This window comes from Equus przewalskii, chromosome 20, assembly GCF_037783145.1.
Source record: "Equus przewalskii isolate Varuska chromosome 20, EquPr2, whole genome shotgun sequence".
Classification (NCBI taxonomy): Eukaryota; Metazoa; Chordata; class Mammalia; order Perissodactyla; family Equidae; genus Equus; species Equus przewalskii.
Genome location: NC_091850.1, coordinates 27,040,034 through 27,060,895, shown reverse-complemented (window position 1 = coordinate 27,060,895; position 20,862 = coordinate 27,040,034). Strand labels below are relative to the sequence as shown.

The 20,862-nt window shown below is 45.5% G+C and overlaps 1 protein-coding gene across 5 annotated transcripts in view; it reads left to right on the top strand.

The window, feature by feature from the left end:
* The window catches only part of EGFLAM (EGF like, fibronectin type III and laminin G domains), a 175,619-nt gene that overhangs the window by 152,102 nt on the left and 2,655 nt on the right, over window positions 1–20,862 (top strand). For 2 of the 5 annotated variants that reach the window (XM_008526792.2, XM_070586966.1), the window contains 4 exons: window positions 723–903; window positions 7,392–7,470; window positions 10,346–10,489; window positions 16,822–16,905. In XM_008526792.2, the coding sequence (XP_008525014.1) occupies window positions 723–903; window positions 7,392–7,470; window positions 10,346–10,489; window positions 16,822–16,905 (488 nt within the window). Of the gene's footprint in view, window positions 1–722; window positions 904–7,391; window positions 7,471–10,345; window positions 10,729–16,821; window positions 16,906–20,862 lie in introns of all 5 variants that reach the window. The other 3 variants (XR_011530377.1, XR_011530378.1, XR_011530376.1) reach the window with 3 other exon arrangements.

Sequence of the window (20,862 nt, the reverse complement as noted above, 5' to 3'; positions counted from 1 at the left end):
GTGCTTTATAGCAGCATCTCTCAACCTTGGCTGCATCTTAGAATCACCTGGGAAGCCTTTAAAAGTTACTGCTGACTGGATGTCACCCTCAGAGATTCTGCTTCAATTGATCTGGGTGGGGCTGGGGCGTTAGTATATTTCCTAAAATTCCCCAGGCGATTCTAATAGGCAGCCAGGTTGAGAACCCTAATTTTGAAGTTACTGGAACTTCTTTAGGACCAACCTCCCTGAGTGGCCTACTCTTCCAGAGGATGCTTTACTCTCAGTAGATTCTCCCGAGGGCCAAACATAATCACTTCATTTCCTGCATCACTTACAAGACTATAAAAGCAGCAAATGGACTTTTGTTTTCCAGGGAAAGATTCATCCTGAGCTAACATCTGTTGCCAATCTTCCTTTTTTTGTTTCCCTCTCTAAAGCCCCGGTGCATGGTTGTATATCCTAGTTGTAAGTCATTCTAGTTCTTCTGTGAGTCACCACCACAGCATGGCAACTGACAGATGAGTGGTGTGGTTCCATGACCAGGAGGTGAACCCGGGCTGCCCAAGCAGTGAGAGCACCAAACTTTAACCACCAGACCATCAGGCTGGCTCACTACTGAACTTTTTCTTTTATTTTTAAAGCTTTACATGTAGCTCAGGTTAGTGTGCTGAGAAGAGCTTTAGAAGATTGCAAGGATGCTTTCTGAACTTCTGAATTTCTTTACATTTTCTCTCCCCAAGATCATCTTGAATGACCGAACCATCCACGTGAAGCACGACTTTACCTGGGGCGTGAATGTGGAGAATGCAGCCCACCCTTGCGTGGGGGCCCCTTGTGCCCATGGGGGCAGCTGCCGGCCCAGGAAGGAGGGCTATGAGTGTGACTGCCCCTTGGGCTTTGAGGGGCTGCACTGCCAGAAAGGTATACGTGGGGGTCTCAGGCACTGCTTCTGGGAGCAGAGGGAAGGGACAGGCCATTTGGGGGACCACCACTCTTAAAGGAAGAGTTGGTAACTCCGGGACAGCCATACCAGTTCTTTTTATCAACAATTTCAATAATATATTAGGCGGCTAATTATATATAAACTACTGTAATTATTTAATACTTAAAATGCTGAAATACTTCTGTAATGGCAGGAAAATAGCATCCCCACTTCCCTGCCCCCGGTTCCTTCCCTGAGAATCCAGGGAACCAACAGGTTAACCCATAATATAGGGGAGTTTCCAGGGCCACTCCCAGAGCCTATGGTTGATGTCTGTGCTTTATAGGCTGATAAATATTTTGTCACCTGCCTGTGAATGCTATAGAAATCTGAGAAATCTTGCCAAATACAGAAAAAGATGAATCGTATGTTATTTCCTCCAAACTAAAGTATGAATAACCTTCTATAGAATGCTATTTTCCGTGCTACCTAAGTTTTCTCTGTGCCTCAGTTTCCTCATCTGTAAAATGGGAATAACAGTAGCATTAGTATCTAACACAGAGGGTTGTGCTATAGATTCAATGAAGCAATGCACATAAAGCATTTAGAAGCATGCCTGATAAGTACTCAGTCAACACTAGCCATTACTATTATTGGTGAGAAAAATGAAGTCCATTAGTAGGTACTGTGAACTCCATAGCTTCCAACCTGCCCTTGTCTGAAAGCAGAGCGGCTCACAGACCACAAGCACCTGCTGGACTGAGCTTTCCACACCTGTCCCAGGGAGGCGGAGGCCATGGGTCTGGGGTCTAGAAGAGCCCTGCACCACGCAGCTGCATCATGTGGGCCATAGGACCACCTTCTTGTGTAGAACATCAGTGGGGCCTCATCTGTCCTGGAACTAATAAAAAAAAGCAGACAGGCCTGCAGGAAATAAGGCAGTGAGCCGAAGTGAAGGAATGTGCTCGCTCTCCTTCCTGTTTGTTTCCAGGTTTCTGATTTTCATCAGAAGTATGGCTTAGAGGAAAACTGTAAATTACAGGTAGATATGTTGGTATATGAAATGGCAGGAGAAGTTTTGCAGCAGCCTTGGAAAATATGAAACATGTAAGTGGCCAATTACAAGACTATGTAGTACTATATTTAAAAGAATTTTGAAACCTGGATGGCAAATCATATGAAATATATTTATTAATATAGCTCACCCTGGTGATGAGTCCCCAAAAAGGAGCAAGTGATCCATTCGTTAGTGAATGATCCTGTGTAATTCTAATGAGCAGATCACCGCAAGGTCATTCGCAGCCTCCTATACTGAAAGGTTTGTTTTTTCCCCTCCCTGATAACCAGATCTTGCTTCAGAAACAAGAACCTATTGCTAGCATCCCTCACAGAAGTTGAAATAGTCCTTCTACACTGAGCAACCTGTCATAGAAATCACCAGTGCCAGGTCTCATTCAGTCCATCTATCTCAAAGAGCACTTTTTTCCATCAGGAGTTTAGTTTTGAAGATCCTCAGTGAGTCTGGTTTTCTCTAACCTCATCAGAGAATTTATGGCAAATCCCACTAGGGCCCTAGTTGAGAGATGGGGCACTTGTTCTGATCTCTTGGTGGCGCAGGAGGGCTGGGGCCAGAAACTCAGACAAATCCTGGAGCAGTTCTGGGCGCTCAGACCATCGCGGTGGTTTGGGGACGTCCCTTGGTCCCTGCAAGATCAGAGCATGAGCAGGAGGGTCTGAGCCCAGACACGGGGTGCATCCAGCTCCCACCGAGCTCCTTGCTGCTCTCAGGGCACAGCAGGCTCCCTGCGGCGGCAGCAGCTGCAGACAGTTGAGGCTCTCTGTCCCAACCTGGGGAGCCCACGAGGACAGGAGGGGACAGAGGTTCCTCTAACTCCCAGGCACGACATCAGGTGCCGACAACAATCATGAGGCTTGACTTTGGGGTCCCCTCACCTTCCATTTAGGGGCTCTCACTCTTAGGTGCCTTCTTCCACTTCAAACCTCAGCACCCCATGTGGCACCCCAGTAGCAAGGCCCCCTTCTCATCTCACCAGAGGACTGTCAACAAGGTCTCACTTCTCTAAAAGATACTCCCCATCCTTAGAGATTTCTTTCCTCTTTCTTTCTACTTTCATTCAGATTTATCCATCTTGTGTCCCAGTCCCTCAGAACTTTTGTATCTAAATAAGTTACTGAGAAGTTAAAGCAGAGTTTAACAAGATCATGTAAAAAGTGAAATTCTAAGGAATGTTAATGGCTGTTTTGCACACACATATAGAGACAGACACAGAGACATTCACATACATGAAGAGTGAGGAGGTTCTGTGGTCAGATAAGTTTGGAGGATACTGGGTAAGCACATTGAAACAGCTCTCTCTTCTGCGGGACTTCTCAGAGCCTTTGCGAGGCTCTGAGTGTCCAAGGCAAGGGTCCAGAATACAGATGCTTTCTCCTGGGGTTCTCCCAGCCAATAGCAGACAGGCCACTATTCAGGGAAGAACTCTGAGCCCTGGTCCTCCCTTCCCTCCCTTGCGTTTCTGACAACAGCGTGGACTCAGACCGTGCAGGACCCTGAAGGCCGCTAGGTGGGGCTGTTTCTCTGTAGCAGGTGCGCTGCTCCGCAGGCACTCACTGTGACAGAGCTACTGAGGCAAGGCCTGGGCTTGGGTCACACGTTCATCAGCGATGCAGTCTCGAAAGGTGGAATCTTGCCTGATTGACTCTGATCTACCACATACACAACAGTTAGGACATTTTACTTTGTATTTAGTAGATTCACGTCATATCGCTGGGTCTGATTGTGGTGAATTTTTTTGGTTCCAGTGTATTAAAAAAGAACTTACTTGAATACAAGCCATACTTTAAGAAAACTCAGTATATAAAAACACAGATTAATAAAACATATAAGCTATGCATACCACAGGGAATTTCTTTTCTTAGGATAGTGTATCATTAAACAATGGAAAATTGGGGGAGGGGCGTTCAGCCTAGATGTGGGTCTTTAGATAGTTGAAGCCGAGTAGTGTAGAAAAAGATGCTTCGTTTGTTTGTTTACTCTATGGTTGGAGTCAGCTTCACGTAACCAAGAATTCTGTACCAAGTGGAGCTGTCCAACCAGGGAGGGGGCTGCCCTGTGAGTGAGTGACCTGCCCTTCCTGCGAAGTGTTTCCTGGGGCTTTATGGGCTCGCATCAGTGTGTGGTTGAGTGGAGCCCCGGCTGTTGGGAAGGCTAGGTTACAACACCCCCAGGTCCTTCCTCCACTAATGTCCTGTGACTGAATGAAAAAGCCTTACTTTCTTTGACTCTTTATAGTCTATTGGGAATTTTGAGTCCCTCAAGTGGAAAATTTGCTTTGCCTGGGCTGCTGGGCTGCTGGCTTACAGGCTGCTATTCATTCGGGGTGTTTTTTGTGTCACCAGATGGCACAACCTTTTAGGTATAAATGCGAGAGAATGACAAAACCACGTTTTAACTAATGCATCAGTAAAGCCTTCATCATAGAGAAAAGACAATGCAGAAAAAATTAGGTATGAAGTGTTAGGTTAAAATATAATCATGTTCATATTTAAACAAACCCGAAAGGGCTAGATTGTCACTTCCAGCTCTGATGTTTTAGGATGGAATTAATGTTTATCCACGTATATTGACTACAGTGAGTATAGTTTTACCATTCTTGTATTCAATGGTGCCGTTGCTGGAGGGTTCCCCTGCCCTTTGTTAGTCACAAAATAACCAGGGCTCTGGAGTCTTGCAAAGAGGGGAGGGGTGGGAATTCGGGTGATATTTTCCACTAGAGAGAGAAAAGAGGCAGCTGGCTGGCTTATCATTCCCTTTTCGCAGGCAGCCTAGAGCCAAGAAAAATAATAATCATTGACAAGGTAAGTGACTGTTTAGCAAGGAACTATTTCTCCAGGTTTAAAATAAATGATGGTTGTCAGTTCAAGGTCACAGGAGCCTCAGAAGTGTCAGACAACTTACTATACACATCTTCTTGGTCCACCACCACCCCCAGCCCCACCATTAAGCCAAGTCTGGGGAGGCGAGTTGGGTGGCTTGGTGCTAATCTTGCTGAGAAAAGATTTCCAGTGGCTTCTGTTGGGATTCATGTTCATCTTCCCTAAGAAGACGTGCTGGGCCCTCTCCAGGGCTTTATGAGGGAACCAAGGCTGGTTTCCACTGATCTGCAACCAAAGTCATTGGGGTTTTATAGTGACTCTCAAATTCTGACTTTCCCTTTTCTGTTTCATGCTGTCACCTGGCAGAGTGTGGGAACTACTGCCTCAATAGTAAGTATTATGAGTCCTAGGAGACTGTGAAAGTGCTCTAGGCCTGTGCCATGGCAGGCTCTGGTCAGGTGGGCCAACCATATGTAGAGGGTAACCCGGGGCAAGTGATGTGGGACTCGGACATACCTACCAGGGTGGTGGGAATCCTTCCTCCAAAAGTGCCAGCCCTGAGAACACACCTGTCTCCCAGCTTGACCTCGGAAAGCACCTGAGCTCCTGGGCTTAGCAGGCAGCTGGACGGGGCTCACACAGACCCCTTTGAGGCTCCATGTGCAGAGCTGACGTGTGACAAGCACCTTCTGACTGTTTCAAGGAGTCCAGGGGAACCACGGCTATTGGCCTCAGGCCCATGTCCATGGCCAATAACAGCAGCAAAGGGCCCTGCCCTCTCTCCCTGGGCATGAGCCAAACCCAGCAGGGGCGCCTTGGTTATGTTTAGCTCCGGGAAGAACTCCTCCTTCTGGTGGGATATTTCCTCCTTCTCCCTTCTCAGCACTAGTACCCTGAAATTTGGGGCCTGCCATCCCAGCTGAGAGCTCCCTTTTACCTCCTGCATTTTGCACTCTTCTTTCTCTTCTCGTCCTCCATTCTCTCCCTCTTGTTTCTATTTCTAGTCCCCTGGGTCCATTCTCTCCCTGCCTTGTGTCTTCCATCCCCCTCTCCTTTCCCTGCTCAGCGCTGCCTGTCCACCTGGCTCTCCTTTCCGTTCATGCCTTCTCTTCCTTCTCTTCCGTAGTGTTTCTTTTCCTCTCTTCCCACTTGTCTTTCTACTCAGCTCTTCCCCTTTTGCATCCTACTCGTTTCTTCTCTTGACTTTCCTTCCTCTTTATCCCCTCTTCTTCCCACCCACTTTAATGATCTTTTAAAATTTTCTTTTTCTTCCTTTGCTTTTCTTGTTTTCTTCTTTCCTTTCTTTTTTCTTTTTCTTTTTTATGAGAAGATTTTAGGAACATGCCGTGGGTGACCTGCCAACATAGGAACTTATACTTGGGAGCCCAGTGTCTTTTGGTTTTGGGGTTTGCTGTTATCTTTCTCTTTCTCTCTTTCTCTCTTTTTTTAATGTTTAGAAGTTCAGTTTAAACTTTCCTGTTGTTCATAGGGTCCAATAATTACACATTTTCTCTCCTGGGTGTAGAGTCCTTAGTTCACTGTCTTTGCAGCAACCACATGTTTTTGTGAAACTAGAACTCATTTTATAAGCTGGCTTATTTACTCTCATTTTGCACATTTCTTTTACAATGAAATTCAGTCTACCTTAATTTCTTTAAACTGCCATTTCTGTGCCTTTCTAGGAGGAGAGAGAGATTGCTGTTATCTGTTTAGTAGAAATTCCCTAAATTATCCCTAATTTGTGATGCCAAACGCAGCTACTTAACCTAGTCTTTTGCTAATTGTGTGAAAAAGGGTGATTCCACAGGAAAAAAAATGATGAGAAATTGGGAAGGAGGAGACACCTTTCTAAAATATTGGAAAGTAAAAAGTGGGCTGAGGGCCAGAATTAAGGAGAATCAATCTGGTTCATGGTCTGTTGCTGTCTTAGCTATATGATCTTGGGCAAGTCCTTGAAGATTTCTGTGCATTTTCCTCTTCCGTAAAATGGGAGTAACCAACCCTCCCCTTCCCTATACTTCCTGCTGTTTCATGAGGTTGTGGTGGAGATTTTGTGAAGTATAACACTGAAAGGTGATTTGTAAAAAACAAAAGTCAAAGCTTCGTCTCCTACTTCCCCAGTCTCTTGAGGTCACGGTTGGCGGGGGGGTCCTGGGGAAGACTGGCTTTGAATAAAGAAATCCCGGTGGGCTTTGTTGGGGATTGTTTTCTCTGCCTCCCTTCGAGAACATCTGGGGTTATCCCCAGCTGCTCCCCAGATGGGCCAAGACCTGCTCTTTGGCTTCCAAGAATAATTGGGCACAGTTCATGTTTCCGCATGTTGCAAGGCCTTCTCAGTGGTGCTGAGGCCAATAACAGTGATGGCTATTCCTCAGGGAGGGGACACCAGGGAGATGCCAACTTCAGGCCATCAGGCCAGGCAGCTCTGAACCTGGACGAGTGCGTGTGCAGCCAAGAGGAAGGGGCTGACAAGTTGTTAAATGTCCTATTTCCAGGAGCTGGCTTTCTTTGTATTTTCCTGCCATGTGGTTGAGTGCAAGGGTCAAGAGACTCACATATCACTTAACTTCCATTTTCTGTTCTGTCTCAGCCATCACAGAAGCCATCGAGATTCCACAGTTTATCGGCCGCAGTTACCTGATATATGACAATCCAGATATCCTCAAGAGGTAATAAATTTCAACAGGCACCTTCCTTAGATCTATGGGAGTAGATTTCTCAATATCTTTCCTGGGGCTTTTCCTTATCTTACAAGCCAGAAGATAATTCTCAAAGAAGACAGTTTAGCTATGGCCTCAGGGGGAAAAAAAACCACACAAAATAAACATAGAAACTAGAACAAAACAAAAAACAAACAAAACTTGAAAAATGCAGGCCTTCAAATAACTCTATTACAAACAACCCAAGCCCTTCTGGTCAAAGGGCCTGGAGAGAGGAGCGTGCCCAGCCCCAGGGTTTCCAATATTCAGGCCTTGAGAAGCAGCGAGAGCTTGATGCTTCCAAAGCCAGGGTTATGAGTGTGAGTCCCAGGCAGGGCTGTTAGCTTCACGCTGTTCTGTGGTCAGAGTCTGCAGCTCTGCCCGGAGCCAGCAGCAGAAGGGATCTGGTGTTCCAGACAAACAGCTCCAGGTCCATGTCCTACTTTGCATCTTCATCAACAAAGGTCCACTATCTTCTTCAGGCTCTGACCAGTTCACTGAGGAGCTCCATAGCAAGAGCATGGCACAAGGAGATGCCCAAGTCACAGCCATGGCTTTTAATCCCTGGTGGCAGAAGCTCCAGCCCTGCGTTGGAGTCCAAGCTCCCGGTTTACATGACAAGGGAAAGGCTGGCCTTAGCCAAAATCATCAACCCTGGTGAAGCTTACCTTTGGCACTTTCAGTATGCCCCTTCTCTCTTTATTCTCCCTTCCCTAGTTCTTTGTAGTTTGTAATGTGCAATCCCCACCCCACATCCAGCATAGTCATTCTAGAATTTTCCTTCCTCTTCAGATTGACGGTATCTTAACAGATTAGCTAAAGGCTCTCAGTTCTTAGGGTGGATTTGGGTGGCTTTTCAAAGAACAGAAGTGGGTGAGAGACGTTTTCTTGGAGCATGGGATGTTCCTGGTAACTCTGAATGCACCCCAGACAGACCTTGCTCCATTTCTCTAATCCCATGTTGTATTTATCTAGGTTGTCTTGGCTTGGGACCTTAGGCAAAAGAGATTCCCAGCCAAGAGAGTCTTCTCCTTCTTCAGCCCTTTGTCCCCAAAGATAGAACGTTTTTCAGTCCCTAGAAAGCAGGGACAGTGTCAGAGGCCCAAGTCTTCAGTCCCCTGGTGCTTAGTGAGAGGCACTGGCTGGTTTAGGGGAACAGAGGAGTTTGGTGAGAGTAGGAGGTGTGGGGCCCCAAACTAGAGCAACTTGGATGGCACTCGTGTGCATGTGTGTACGTGCATGTACATATGCATATGTGTGAAGCTGCAAGTGAGAGTCAAGTTCAGGGTCTGTTTCAGTTAGATACCTTTGGCTGCAAGTAACAGCAAACTCAGCTCAAAATGGCTTAAACATGAAGGGTATTTGTTATTTCATATAATAAGCAGTCCAGACTAAGACTGGCTCCTGGGTCGATTCATTCAGAGAATCAGCTGTGTTGTCAAAGACCCAAGTCTCTTCCATCTTTCTGCCTTGTTATCCTCAGCATATTCTCCAGAGGCCACTCCCTTCATGGTTATAAGACAGCTGCCCATAAGACCCTCATAAAATGGCTATAAATCAGGGCAGTAAATAATCCAGTGGAAGTGAAAAAACTTTCTTTTCCTCATGTGACTCTTTTAAAAGGAAAGGATTCTTTCTTAGAATCCTCCTGATGGATTTCCTCTATCTGATTGGACAATAGTGGATCACATGCCCACCCTAAACCAGTCCCTGCAAGAGAAATGAAACCGTCAAGTTTGGCTTATACCAATCAATGTATCCAAGGCACGTGGTAGAAGGAAGGAACCTGGAACAAAAGAGTGGGGAAAACAGGTCTCTAGGGAATGGGCCACGGCCGGACTGATCTACACCTGGCCTGGTGGAGAGGTCACCATCATGGACTCTGCTCCTCCCTCGCCACTCTGAGCCCTGCATAAGGAAGGCAACTTTGGTCTTTTCCTGTCCAGATCAGGCTCTGAGAAGCCGGGAAGAAAGTCCCCCTCTCCTGAATGCACTCTATGAGAATGGAAAGAGACTTTTCCAGTAGTGCCATATTAGTAGCAGTATTAAATTATGTTTACTCTATTCTCACCTTTTATCTAAGAACCTCATGCTTGCTGTTCCGTCTACGTCAGATCAGATGAAACACTGGTCACTTTCATGAGACTGGATTTCTGAATTAGCCTATTCTCAAGAATTGATAAGAACACATACGTATGTGGTCCTATACCCAGCCATGGCTGTAGGGCTGGCACCTGACCTGCGTGAGCACCCCTCCTTTCCTCTCAGCTTCCTGTTCCTCTCCACCCTGCCTCTGTCCCAACACCTCTCAAGACCGTTATCCCATCAAGCCACCTTCCTTGGCTGACACTCTGCCCACTGTCCAGTCACTCCTCCTTTCCCCTCAAGGATGGTCACTGCTAGAGCTGGCCAACCGCAACCATGATCATAGCCCACAGCAGCTGCCAACTCGAACTTCTTGGCAGTTAAGAAACTTACTTTCTCTGGGGGAGTGAGGAATACTTTCTCCAGGACCCTGGAGTGGTAGGACAGGAAAGAGGGGAAACTGAGGTGTGCACTGGGGGTACAGCCTGGAACCATGGCATTAGCCAGAGTCTGGCTAATCTGCCTCAGCAAGTGCTCTCTTGTGGGGTGTCCCCACACTTGAGGGCTGCTGCAGAATGAATAGTCCAAACTTTTAGACACGTGGTGGTGATGGCATTTCTAATCTGGTAATAAGTGTCAGAAATGCCAGATTATCCTTAGACCTGGCTTCTCAGGGCTGGCAGACAAAACTGAGATTACTCAGAAATGGATGTTTGTGGAGACTGGTTGATTTGGTGCAATTGTTTGTGTATTTCTTCAGGGTGTCAGGATCAAGATCAAATGCATTCATGAGGTTTAAGACAACTGCCAAAGACGGCCTGTTGATGTGGAGGGGAGACAGCCCCATGAGACCCAACAGTGACTTCATTTCCTTGGGCCTTCGGGATGGAGCCCTGGTGTTCAGGTAACCCCGTCGCCAGCTGCCTTCAGCATGACCTTGTGATTTTTCTCAGACAGTGCAGATCATGCCAAATGAGAGTGATGCAAAAGAAGTGAGCCAGGACACAGTCTACTGGAACTGACTGTTGCCTGATGCTCCAGATTTATTTGGGCCTCCTTGTCTTTCCAACATCCATCTTCTAGAGCAGCAATCAGCAGACTACAGCCTGAGGGCCAAATCTGGCCCACCACCCATTTTTCTAGGTAAAGTTTCATTGGAATACTGCCATCCTCATTCATTGATGTGTTGTCCATGTCTGCTTTCATGCTGCCGTGGCACACTTGAGTAGATTCAACAGGGGCTGTATGGCCAAGCCTAAAATATTTATTATCTGGCCCTTTATAGAACAGTTTTGTGACCTATGTTCTAGGGTTTTACTGTCATGTACTCCCCACTTGCAAATTAGGAAGTAGTAGAAAGAGGACTTGGATGCTGCCAAGCACGGACGTGAGTACTCAGCTCAGTGCTCGCCAGCTCAGGCAGATCTAAAGATCTAATCTCCTGGCTTTGACTTCTGACTCTGCTGCCTGTTAGCTGTGCAGCCTTGGGAAGGTGAATGCCTGCTTTCCAATCTCCCACTGCAAAGAAGAACAAAAGAAGATTCATGTCTCAGTTGATCAGCATGACATTTGGATTTTTGTAAATGCTTCTTGGGTGATACTGATAAGGCAGTCCTGGAAGTTCTTACCTCTTTTACGTGAATTTAGACTGTTCTCAAATTTGTCCCGTGAGTTGCTATGAAGTAACTAAAGGATTACCTGGACAACTTCTCCCCACCAGAATGGATGGGAGGGAGGTTCCCACAGGACAGGGACTGGCTTGTGTAATATGAAAAAGCTCCTCTAGAGATTGTGATGACACATCCTCAACAAGGTTAGAAATAACTCATCTAGATCGGTGGTTCTCAAAGTGTGGTCCCTGGACCAGCAGCATCAGCGTACCTGGGAACTTGTTAGAAATGCAAATTCTCAGGCCCATCCCTGACCTACTGAGCCAGAAGAATGAGGGGTGGGCCCAGACATCTTGTTTTAACCGTTTCTCCAGGTGATTCTGATGCTGAGGTTTGAAAACCTTACTCGGTCTCTAGACCATCTGCCCTGTGGGGGCAGGAATTTCTCTGGCTTTTCCTTCTTCAGTCCCTCCTCTGGTGACTAGCACAAGTGTTCACTCAATGATGTGGGATTAATTGAAAGTGGAGTAGACATAGGCGAGATCACTGAACTATGCAGGAGATAAAGACTTAATTCTGGGGCTTCTGTGGGTCATGCACCGGGATTACTGACAGCCAGAGCAGGGTAATGTAAGTCTTTTCACTTTGCATAAAAGGCATTTTGAGAGGAAACGTCACTTATCCAACATCACACTTGCCCCTGAATAGCAGAGCATGTTGAGGGATGCGGTCCTCTCGTTGCTGGGGGATTTTTGAGAGACCTATGTGGTTGAAAGCTGGATGCTGGCCCTGAGAGCAGCTCTCATCCTCTCCACCCCTTTCCCCCCCGGCCCCGAGGTCAAACGCAGAGCTCTTCACACCCCAGTTTCAAGCTGGCTGCCGCAAAGCCATTTTCTTGTGGTTTTCCTGTGGTTAACCTCGCCAAGGCCTCAAGTACTTGATTGTGCCCAGAAAAGGGAACTGAAACAGTAGCTCAGCCGTGGGTGGAAGACCCAACTTCCCCCCTAAACAGCCAGCTAAAATCTATTCACCACCAGCCCCTGCCGGACAGGGAAACTCGATCTGCTCAGGGCCGCCCTTCTGCTCCCACCGGCTCCCACGCCTGGCCTGGCCAGCCCCCCCAAACACTCCCCATCCTCCCACACCCCCTGGATGCCCTTCTAACAACTCCACTCCATCCTGGACATATTTCTTATGTTACCGTTTCTTTCTCAGGTTTCTGAAAATTGGCCCCAGGTTTTTCTTTTTAGCCTGGAGTTCTGTTTGTGTTCTGTGTAAAGGATACACTGTGTAGCCCTCACCAGGCAGACATCTGTGCCCGTCCCAGGCCTGGAGCTGCAGTGTTGCCGCTCCTCTGTGCTTCCTTCCTCTGGGCAGTTGCCCCACATCCATTCACCCAACACAGATATATGGAAGCGCTGCAGGAGGCTGGGCATAGAGAGAAATTGGAGCGTAGGCCAGTGGTTTGAAAATGTCAGCCTACAGAGTCAGCGGGGAAGCTTGCTTCAGAGGTAAATTGCTGGGCCACCCCCAGAGATGCTGATGGAGAAGGTCTGATAGGGTGCCAGAATGGGAGTGAAAACAATCAGGAACCACGCACTGGGAAACAGGGCCGGAAGTGGTCAAAAGCATGGGCTTCCGGGTCAGACATGTGAATTCCCATGGCCGTGTGATCTCCTACAAGTCACCCGACCTCTCCACAAAAGGAAAGGACTAGTTTTGAGGATTGTATGAGTTAATTCACGTAAAGTGCTTAATGCAGGGCCTGGCGTATCTAGTTATCAGTGATGATGATTATGAAAATTATTATCCTTGGTCAAGTGTTTTCTATGTTCTAAAGCCCCCTGCCTTAGATCGATAACATATGTAAGGATGTTAGCACAATACTGCATCAGAAAATTTAACTATAATTATTGTTAGTTATTATTTTTAATAAGACATAGGCCCTGCCCTCAGGCAGCTTACATCAGTGGAACCTAGAGAGTGGGCTGGTCTGTTGGGTGGCTGAACCATTTTTGAAGTTTCGGTGTTTGAACCAGGTCCAAAACAAATAATAGGAAACTGAAGATAATAAAATACTTTCTCAGCTTCCTTGACTTTCTTCCTTCACCTAAATGCTGATCCTTTTGCTAATGAAGTGCTCAAAGCCCTTCTGCCAGAGAATAGGGAAGAGCAATGGAACTCGAACTAAAAATTGTTTATGGTTTTGGTGCAAGATTGAGTAGAAGAAAGGGAATCAAAGTGCTCAGCCAAGAGTATGGTCTTTTGTTTTGTCTCATTTTGTTTTATGATTATATGTGGGGCATAAAACCCAGTGAGCAGGTTTGTAAAAATCATTCAACTGATGATCTTACCCACTAATTTTCCATGTGACCTTGATAACATTTTCACGCAACAGAGAAGGGAGAGATCTGACATTAGCATAGTGCCCTGTGCTACAGTTTACGGAAGGCTTGATGAAGTGGTATCACCACTGGAGGCAGCCTAATGGCTTCCAAAAGGCCTCACCTGATGGCATTTCCTGGTGGCCCACCTAGGTGCTCAGCCTTGTAGCCTTTTGTGCACGCTAAGATGAGTAGGTGAACTTGGATTGGGTACCCAATTCATGCTGACCAGATTCACAAGACATTGAGAGAGAAACCAGACATGCATTCATTTGGTCATTCACGCATTCATTCATTCATATGTTTTTGTTTATTTTTTTAATTGGGGCATAATTTACATAAAGTGCACAAATCTTAGGTATAGAGCTCGATAGATGTTTAAACGTGTAAATACCTGTGTAATAAGCACCCAGAACAAGACATAGAACATTTCCCACACCCCAAAAGGCTCCCTCATGCCCTCTCGCAATGAAGGTAACCAGTATTCTTGGTCATGTATTATTATATAAAAGAAAGAGATACTCCAGGATGAAGTATCAGGGTATCAGAGGAAACAGGAAGTTATTTGGAAGGTCTGAAATCAGAGAGAGTTGGGGTGGGAGTTGGAAAGTGAGGTTATGGAGACGCGAACAGAGTTGCTCCCCACACCAGCAGTGATGGCTGGATTCCTGTCTGCTAGATCCACTGTTGACTCCCTTGAACACATTTGGACTCTTTGCATGGACAGAAGTGTTATTAGGCTGGAGAAGAGAAGAGGAAAGCCCTTCATTTGTTCAAACACAACTTAAAAGGTTTCCATTCACTGGATCGCAATCATGTTCCAGTCTGGCGTCCCTGTGATTACGCCCAGGTCACCTTGATTCTGAGATCTGGGTGTTCCTGACCTTTTTGGTTACATATTTACAGCCTGTTGGTTTTCTCTCACACATGACTACTCTTCCTGGAGTGGGTTGACAAATTTAACTCTTGGTGGCAACTTTCTCCTTACTACTGGTTCCTCAGGATATATTGTCAACCCTGTATCTGAACTGCGTGAAGTACTGCACATATTTAAGATGGTGGGATTATTTGTTTGATTCCTACTATGTACTGTGCTCTTTACATACGTTATCCTACTTAATATTCCCTATGATCCTTTAGGAAAGGTATTATTACCCCCGCTTCACAGATGAGGAAACTTAGGTTCAGAGAGATGAAGCAAATTGTCCAAGCTAGTAATTGGCAAGACTGGAAATCAAGGCAGGTTAGTCTAATCCAAGTGTCCATGCTCTTTCTGTCCCCCCGTGCTGCCTCTCACAAAAGCCACACATAGTAATTCAGCTAACTTTCTGCCAACCCGCTCGCAGCCCTGCTTCAGATTCATTCATTTCTTCCACAAGCATTTGGCCACTAAATAATGAAATCTGAAAATTCCACCTCCAGGCTGCTTCATACAAGGAGACACTTGATGGGGGAAAATTCATTAGGAAACAGTGGATTTTTGAGGGTCAGAGTGACAGCTTTGTTTCATGGCTTGTCGAGTCACCCAAGTTCTATTTTTGGTTAAATGTCGATGGGCTGTGTGACTTCTTTGAGCCTCCATTATTAAAGAAAGGACCCATAGTGCTTTCCCTGGGGAAAGCCAAGCGCTTTCTCCTCTTGCTGTTTTCTCAAACTGAATGCATGCAGGAGATAGGTAATCCAGGTTTCCCCTCGATATTCCTGTTTCTTGGCCAACGAGGTAAAGGAGAGACATGTCCTCTCACAAGACAAGGAGTGAGTTGTCCTGGGTGGAGCACTTTTTCCTTCAAAAGCAGGATTACATCGGCTTTATTACATTATGAAGGGGAGGTCTAGGCTGTTGGCCCAGTGCCTGACCTAGAGTAGTCACTCACTAAATATTTGTTGAATTCAATTAAATTAGAATAATTGAATGAAGACTGGACCAAGAGGGATATTTCTCTCTGGTAAACACATGTGCATGTCTTCTGATACCCTTAGGGTATCAGGCTATTTGGAAACTGAAATAGAAAATAGAAAGCTACTGAGTGGACCTGGTATCAGAGTAAAATGGCGGCAGGCAGGGGGTTGGTGGGAGCGATAAGATGCCAAGCTCAGGTTCTGTACATTAGCTTTGGGATTTTAGGCAAATTCCTCTAATCTCTTTGGAGCTCAGCCTACTCTGCAGTGTTCTGTTTTGTTTTGTCTTTTAAGAAATGAAAACACATGTATTAAATTTCCAGGGGCTGCCATAACAAAATAACACAAATTGGGTGGCCTAAAACAATAGAAATTTAGTCTCTCACAGTTCTGGAGGATGGGAGTCCAACATCCTGCAGATGTTGGCAGGATGGGTTCCTTCTGGGGCCTCTGGGGCAGAATTTCTTCTACGCCTCCCTCCTAGGTTCTGGCGGTCACTGGCAATCCTTGGTGTTCCTTGGCTCGTGGAGGCATCCCTCCAATCTCTGCCTCCATCGTCATGTGGCATTCTTCCCTGCGTGGCTCTGTGTCTGTGTCCACACTTCCTCTTTTTGTAAGGACACCAGTCATACTGGATTTAGGGCCGCCTTGATCCAGTATGACTTCATCTTAACTAATTACATCTGCAAAGACTCTATTTCCAAATAAAGCCACATTCTGGGGTTCTGGGTGGACATGAATTTTGGGGGGACACTATTCAACCTAGTACAACACATTACACGTGATAAAGCCCTTCTTCCTGATGCCATAGTACTGATGCTTCTGAACATGGTGCCTGAAGATAGTCATCCTTGAGGCCAGTAGGCTAACTGAAATAAGCCAGTCACAAAGAGACACACACTGTGTGATACTACTTATCTGAGGTAACTAGAAAGTACTCACATTCACAGAGACAGAAAGTAGAACGGTGGTCGCCAGGGCTGGGGGTGGGGGGAATGGAGAGTTGTTTAAGGGGTACGGAGTTTCATTTTTGCCAGATAAAAAGAGCTCTGGAGATTGTTTGCACACAGTATGAATGCCCTTAATACTACTGAACTGTACGCTTAAAGGTAATTAAGATAGTAAATTTTATGTTATGCATATTTTACCACAAGTGAAAAAAAAATCTTTCACGGCCTGGCCTGGAAAACTAATGTTTTATAACATTGTTTTGTTTTGAGTTAAGGAATCTGCATTTTGAGTTTCCAAGAACTTTTGCAATGAGCAGCATTTGTGAATGACTGTCTCCCTGTGCTTCAGTGCTTTACTCTGTTCTCTGCCTTGTCCTTCTCCGACACCTTTAGCTATAACCTGGGCAGTGGTGTGGCATCCATCATGGTGAATGGCTCCTTCAACGATGGTCGGTGGCACCGAGTCAAGGCTGTTAGGTGAGTACCTGCCACACAGTGTGAGACAGCCAGAGCTCAGCAGAGGTGGGACATGCTCTTCAATTCCCTTTAGTCCCACTGTCCTGTTTCCCAGCCTTGCCTGGCTCCCAGTACTCCTGATCCGGGTCATCCAGGGCATTTTGCTACCAACTCCCACCTGTGCCCTTCACTAACACTGACACGCCAGAGAGGCTGAACTCCCAAATCTTCATTCAACAATGACCTTCTGGAGAAAGAACTTTTTGATGGCTAAGCTAGAAGAGGGCTTCGCTTTCTAGTGAGATCTAGATCTCTCTAGTGAGATATGATTTCGGGGTGCATGGACTTTGAGGAGTGCTTCAAATCTCTTTATATAGGCAACTGCCCACCTTTTTTTTATTTTAACATTACATTACCTGAACCTTAGAAGCTGTGTGTACCCTACCCCAATTACATATCTCCCCTCTCACAGAAGTCACTACCTTCACTTCGAATTAACTTTGGGTGAATCATTTCCTTAAAATTACAGGTTTACCACCTATGTCCATATTTCTAGCAATATATTTTGAGAAACCAAATAGCAGGGTCAAACTTAGTTATATAAAGAAATGTCAATCCTGCCATGTTAGATGAAGGTGCCAGGAGATGAGCTGAACAGAATCTTTGGTTCAGATTCCCTGTGAATTTACCATAGCCCTTTCTCAGGAAGTCAGTGGGTGAGGACATGAGTGAGGCTTGGGGCTGCCATGGTCAGCTTCCTACTCAGCTCATATATAGGCTGTGGTAGGAGTAGCTTTTCTGGACCCCTCCTTCCTGTCCACTGTGTCTGCCTTTGATAACCAAAAGGATGTGTGAGGATACGGAGGCAGATCTCTGCCCATCAGCTGCCCAAGTGGCCCAGAAAGCTCTTGAGGCAGACAGTGATTTTGATGCAGCCTCAACTCTGATTTGTTGAAAAAAGAAAGGTCTTCCCATAGTGAATATTTATAGGCTTGATCTCAAATATAATCTAGAATATAAGTTAAACTGTTCATAGTTCAACCCAACTCCAAGATACCCCAGCCTATGTGGCTTCTAAGTTCTTCATTTCTCTGTCTTACTCATCTATAAAGGGCTCTCTCCGAAAGATCCAAAGGAATATGAAATGCTTGACCACACTTGATCCTTATAACTCCCATCTGCGAACATCAGAGAACACCTGTTCTCAATTTTCTTGAATAGAGAAGCTTGCTAGAACACTCAGACATTGTGGAATGATTTTTAAACCCTCAAAATTGCTGTGGTTTGATTATGTGCATGAGCTACACATTGGTGGGGATTCTAAGCACTTCCTAGACATCTAAGGAAACAGATGTTAAGTGACTTTCTCAAGAGTATACAACAGTTTGTGGGCAGAGCCAAGATTAGACTTCTAGATCAAAGCTCTTTCCCACCCCTTGGGAAATTACCTAGCAGCCCACCCCAGCTAGGATTTCAGATGTTTTGGAGGGAAAAGACAGGGAATGTTCCACCAGAAGCACTTCAGATGTCAGATCATCAAGGTTGGCACCATAAAAATGGTTTAGCAGACTTGGCTCTTACTGTTGTCGTCACTGATATCTCTCCTAGTGGTTCTAGGTTGCGGTGGGGGCTGAACAGAAGGAACTGAAACCAGGAACTGGATAGTCGGGAGGATTCAAGCAGATATTGTGAATTGTGTTTCAGAGAAGCAGATAGGCCTAAAAGGGATGGTTCATCAGATCTATGCAGGAACTGAGTCAAGGCCATGGATATCAACTACAGCAAGAAGGGTTGGATGGATACCTTAATTCTCTCCAGCAGGCTCCAAGGTCAGAGAGAGGGGAATCAATGAAGCAGGAAATCTCCAAGGGGAGCCCTACTTTGTATACTGCCTTGCTGTGAGTAATCATGGTCTTGCAGGCATTAATCCTAGCAGAAAAGACAAAGCAAATCCTCATCTATTAAGCCTCTTAAGGATGCCAGGAACTTCACATACTTTATCTCAGTTAATATGCACAGCAACTTAAGTTCTATAATCTTCATTTTGCGGATGAGAATGATGATGACATTGATAACAATAATAACACACTCCTCTACCACTCTTTATAGAGCAGGTATGTGTCAGGTACCGTGCTCTGAGCTTTGCATGCATGGTCTCTGATCTCCACAATAGCCTTGGAAAATGGACGTAGTTTATTCCCATTTCAGATGAGGATGTTGAAGTTCCACAAATTTTCTTGTTCATTCATCTGCTACTATGAGCTATATACTGTTCCAGACACATGAGATACATCATTGAATAACACCAACATCCTTGACTTGATGGTCTTGTATTCTAATGGGAGGCCATAGACAATAAGTAAAGAACAATGAAGAAGCACACTACTTACTACGTTAGAAAGTGATATCACGTTCTTTTCACATCTAAGATGCCATTGATTATAAGTTATATCCTCATTTCAGAGATATAAAAAATGGAAAATTCTTAGAATTGAAGAAATAAAAGTGGTAAAAAATGGAATCTTTTAGAGTAATGGGGAAAAAAAGAGGGCAGACAAGGCAAGCTATTGGGGGCATTGGCCATCACAGCATTCAGGTGTGAGATTCTAAAAACAGCTCATCCAAAATTGGGAGGCAGTGTGTGCTCTTGAGGGTGAGGACAGAACAGGAGAAATACTTCCAAAGCGAGTTTCTAGAAGAGTTGCTATCAAGAAGTTAGGCCTGGGCAACCAGATTTATATCATTGTACCCCCCACCCCCAAAAGAGGTAGAGCCAGAAACCTCTGGAAGGTGAACAAGGGCCTAAAAGCAGGAAAATTAGTTTAAAAAATTTACTTGAGGAATTAGAACCCAAGCTCCTTCTCTACTTCATACAGCTGGCACACTGCCCTCTCCCTACCCACGGAAAGTCAATTATCTGGAGTATGTAAAATAAGGATTTCTGGACTAGGAGACACTAAGTATATCTAAATACTGGACTATTGTATAAATACTGTATAAGTTAAGGCTGGGGACTATGTGAAAGTTCATATGTTGACTATTAAACCCCATAGTTCTTCCTCCATTGAGATTCCGGAATGATGGCAGCCATGCCTATACCCCACAGTAAGGAGAGCAGAAAATTCAGGTGTCCCCAAGGAAGTGATTGAGCCAGATCATGGCACTGTGAAGCCACAGTCAACAAAACCTCTCCTGACACAGATTTAGTGCTCAGCACTTAACTATGAAGTGGCCTTCAGGGATCACTAGACTTTCGAAAAAAGTCTTCAACATAAAAGATGGGTATCAGAACAAACAGACACAACAGAGGAACTTGGAGGAAACAGAAACTATGAATGAAAAAATGATTTAAAAAACACTAATATTGGGGCTGGCCCCGTGGCCGAGTGGTTAAGTTCGCGCGCTCCGCTGCAGGCGGCCCAGTGTTTCGTCGGTTCGAATCCTGGGCGCGGACATGGCACTGCTCATCAGACCACGCTGAGGCAGCGTCCCACATGCCACAACTAGAGGAACCCACAATGAAGAATACACAACTATGTACCGGGGGGCTTTGGGGAGAAAAAGGAAAAAATAAAAAAATCTTTAAAAAAAAAAACACTAATATCGTCAGAGAGATAAGAGAGGTTATTAACCCAAGAAACAAGAACTGTTTGCTATAAAAAAGGAACATTAAAAGACCAATAAAAAACTCAAAAAGAAGTATGGTGTGGGTTGGAATACACCCCGTAGCTATAGAAGCAAATGTGCTTTTCTGAAGAGGGTTCATGGGCTGGATAGTTCTGGAAATCATCTTAGAAAATTGCAAAGCCCTTGCCACAGATGAAGACCTCCACTCCACTGCTCTCTGAGTGGGTCCTTTAGAAACTTCTAAGCCATTCTTTGTTCTCCCCTAGAGTAGTCCTCTACCTACAAAAACTGCTTCATTGGCTTCCCGTTGTGCCTGGAATAACATCCAAATTCACCCTGTGTCCATGTCAC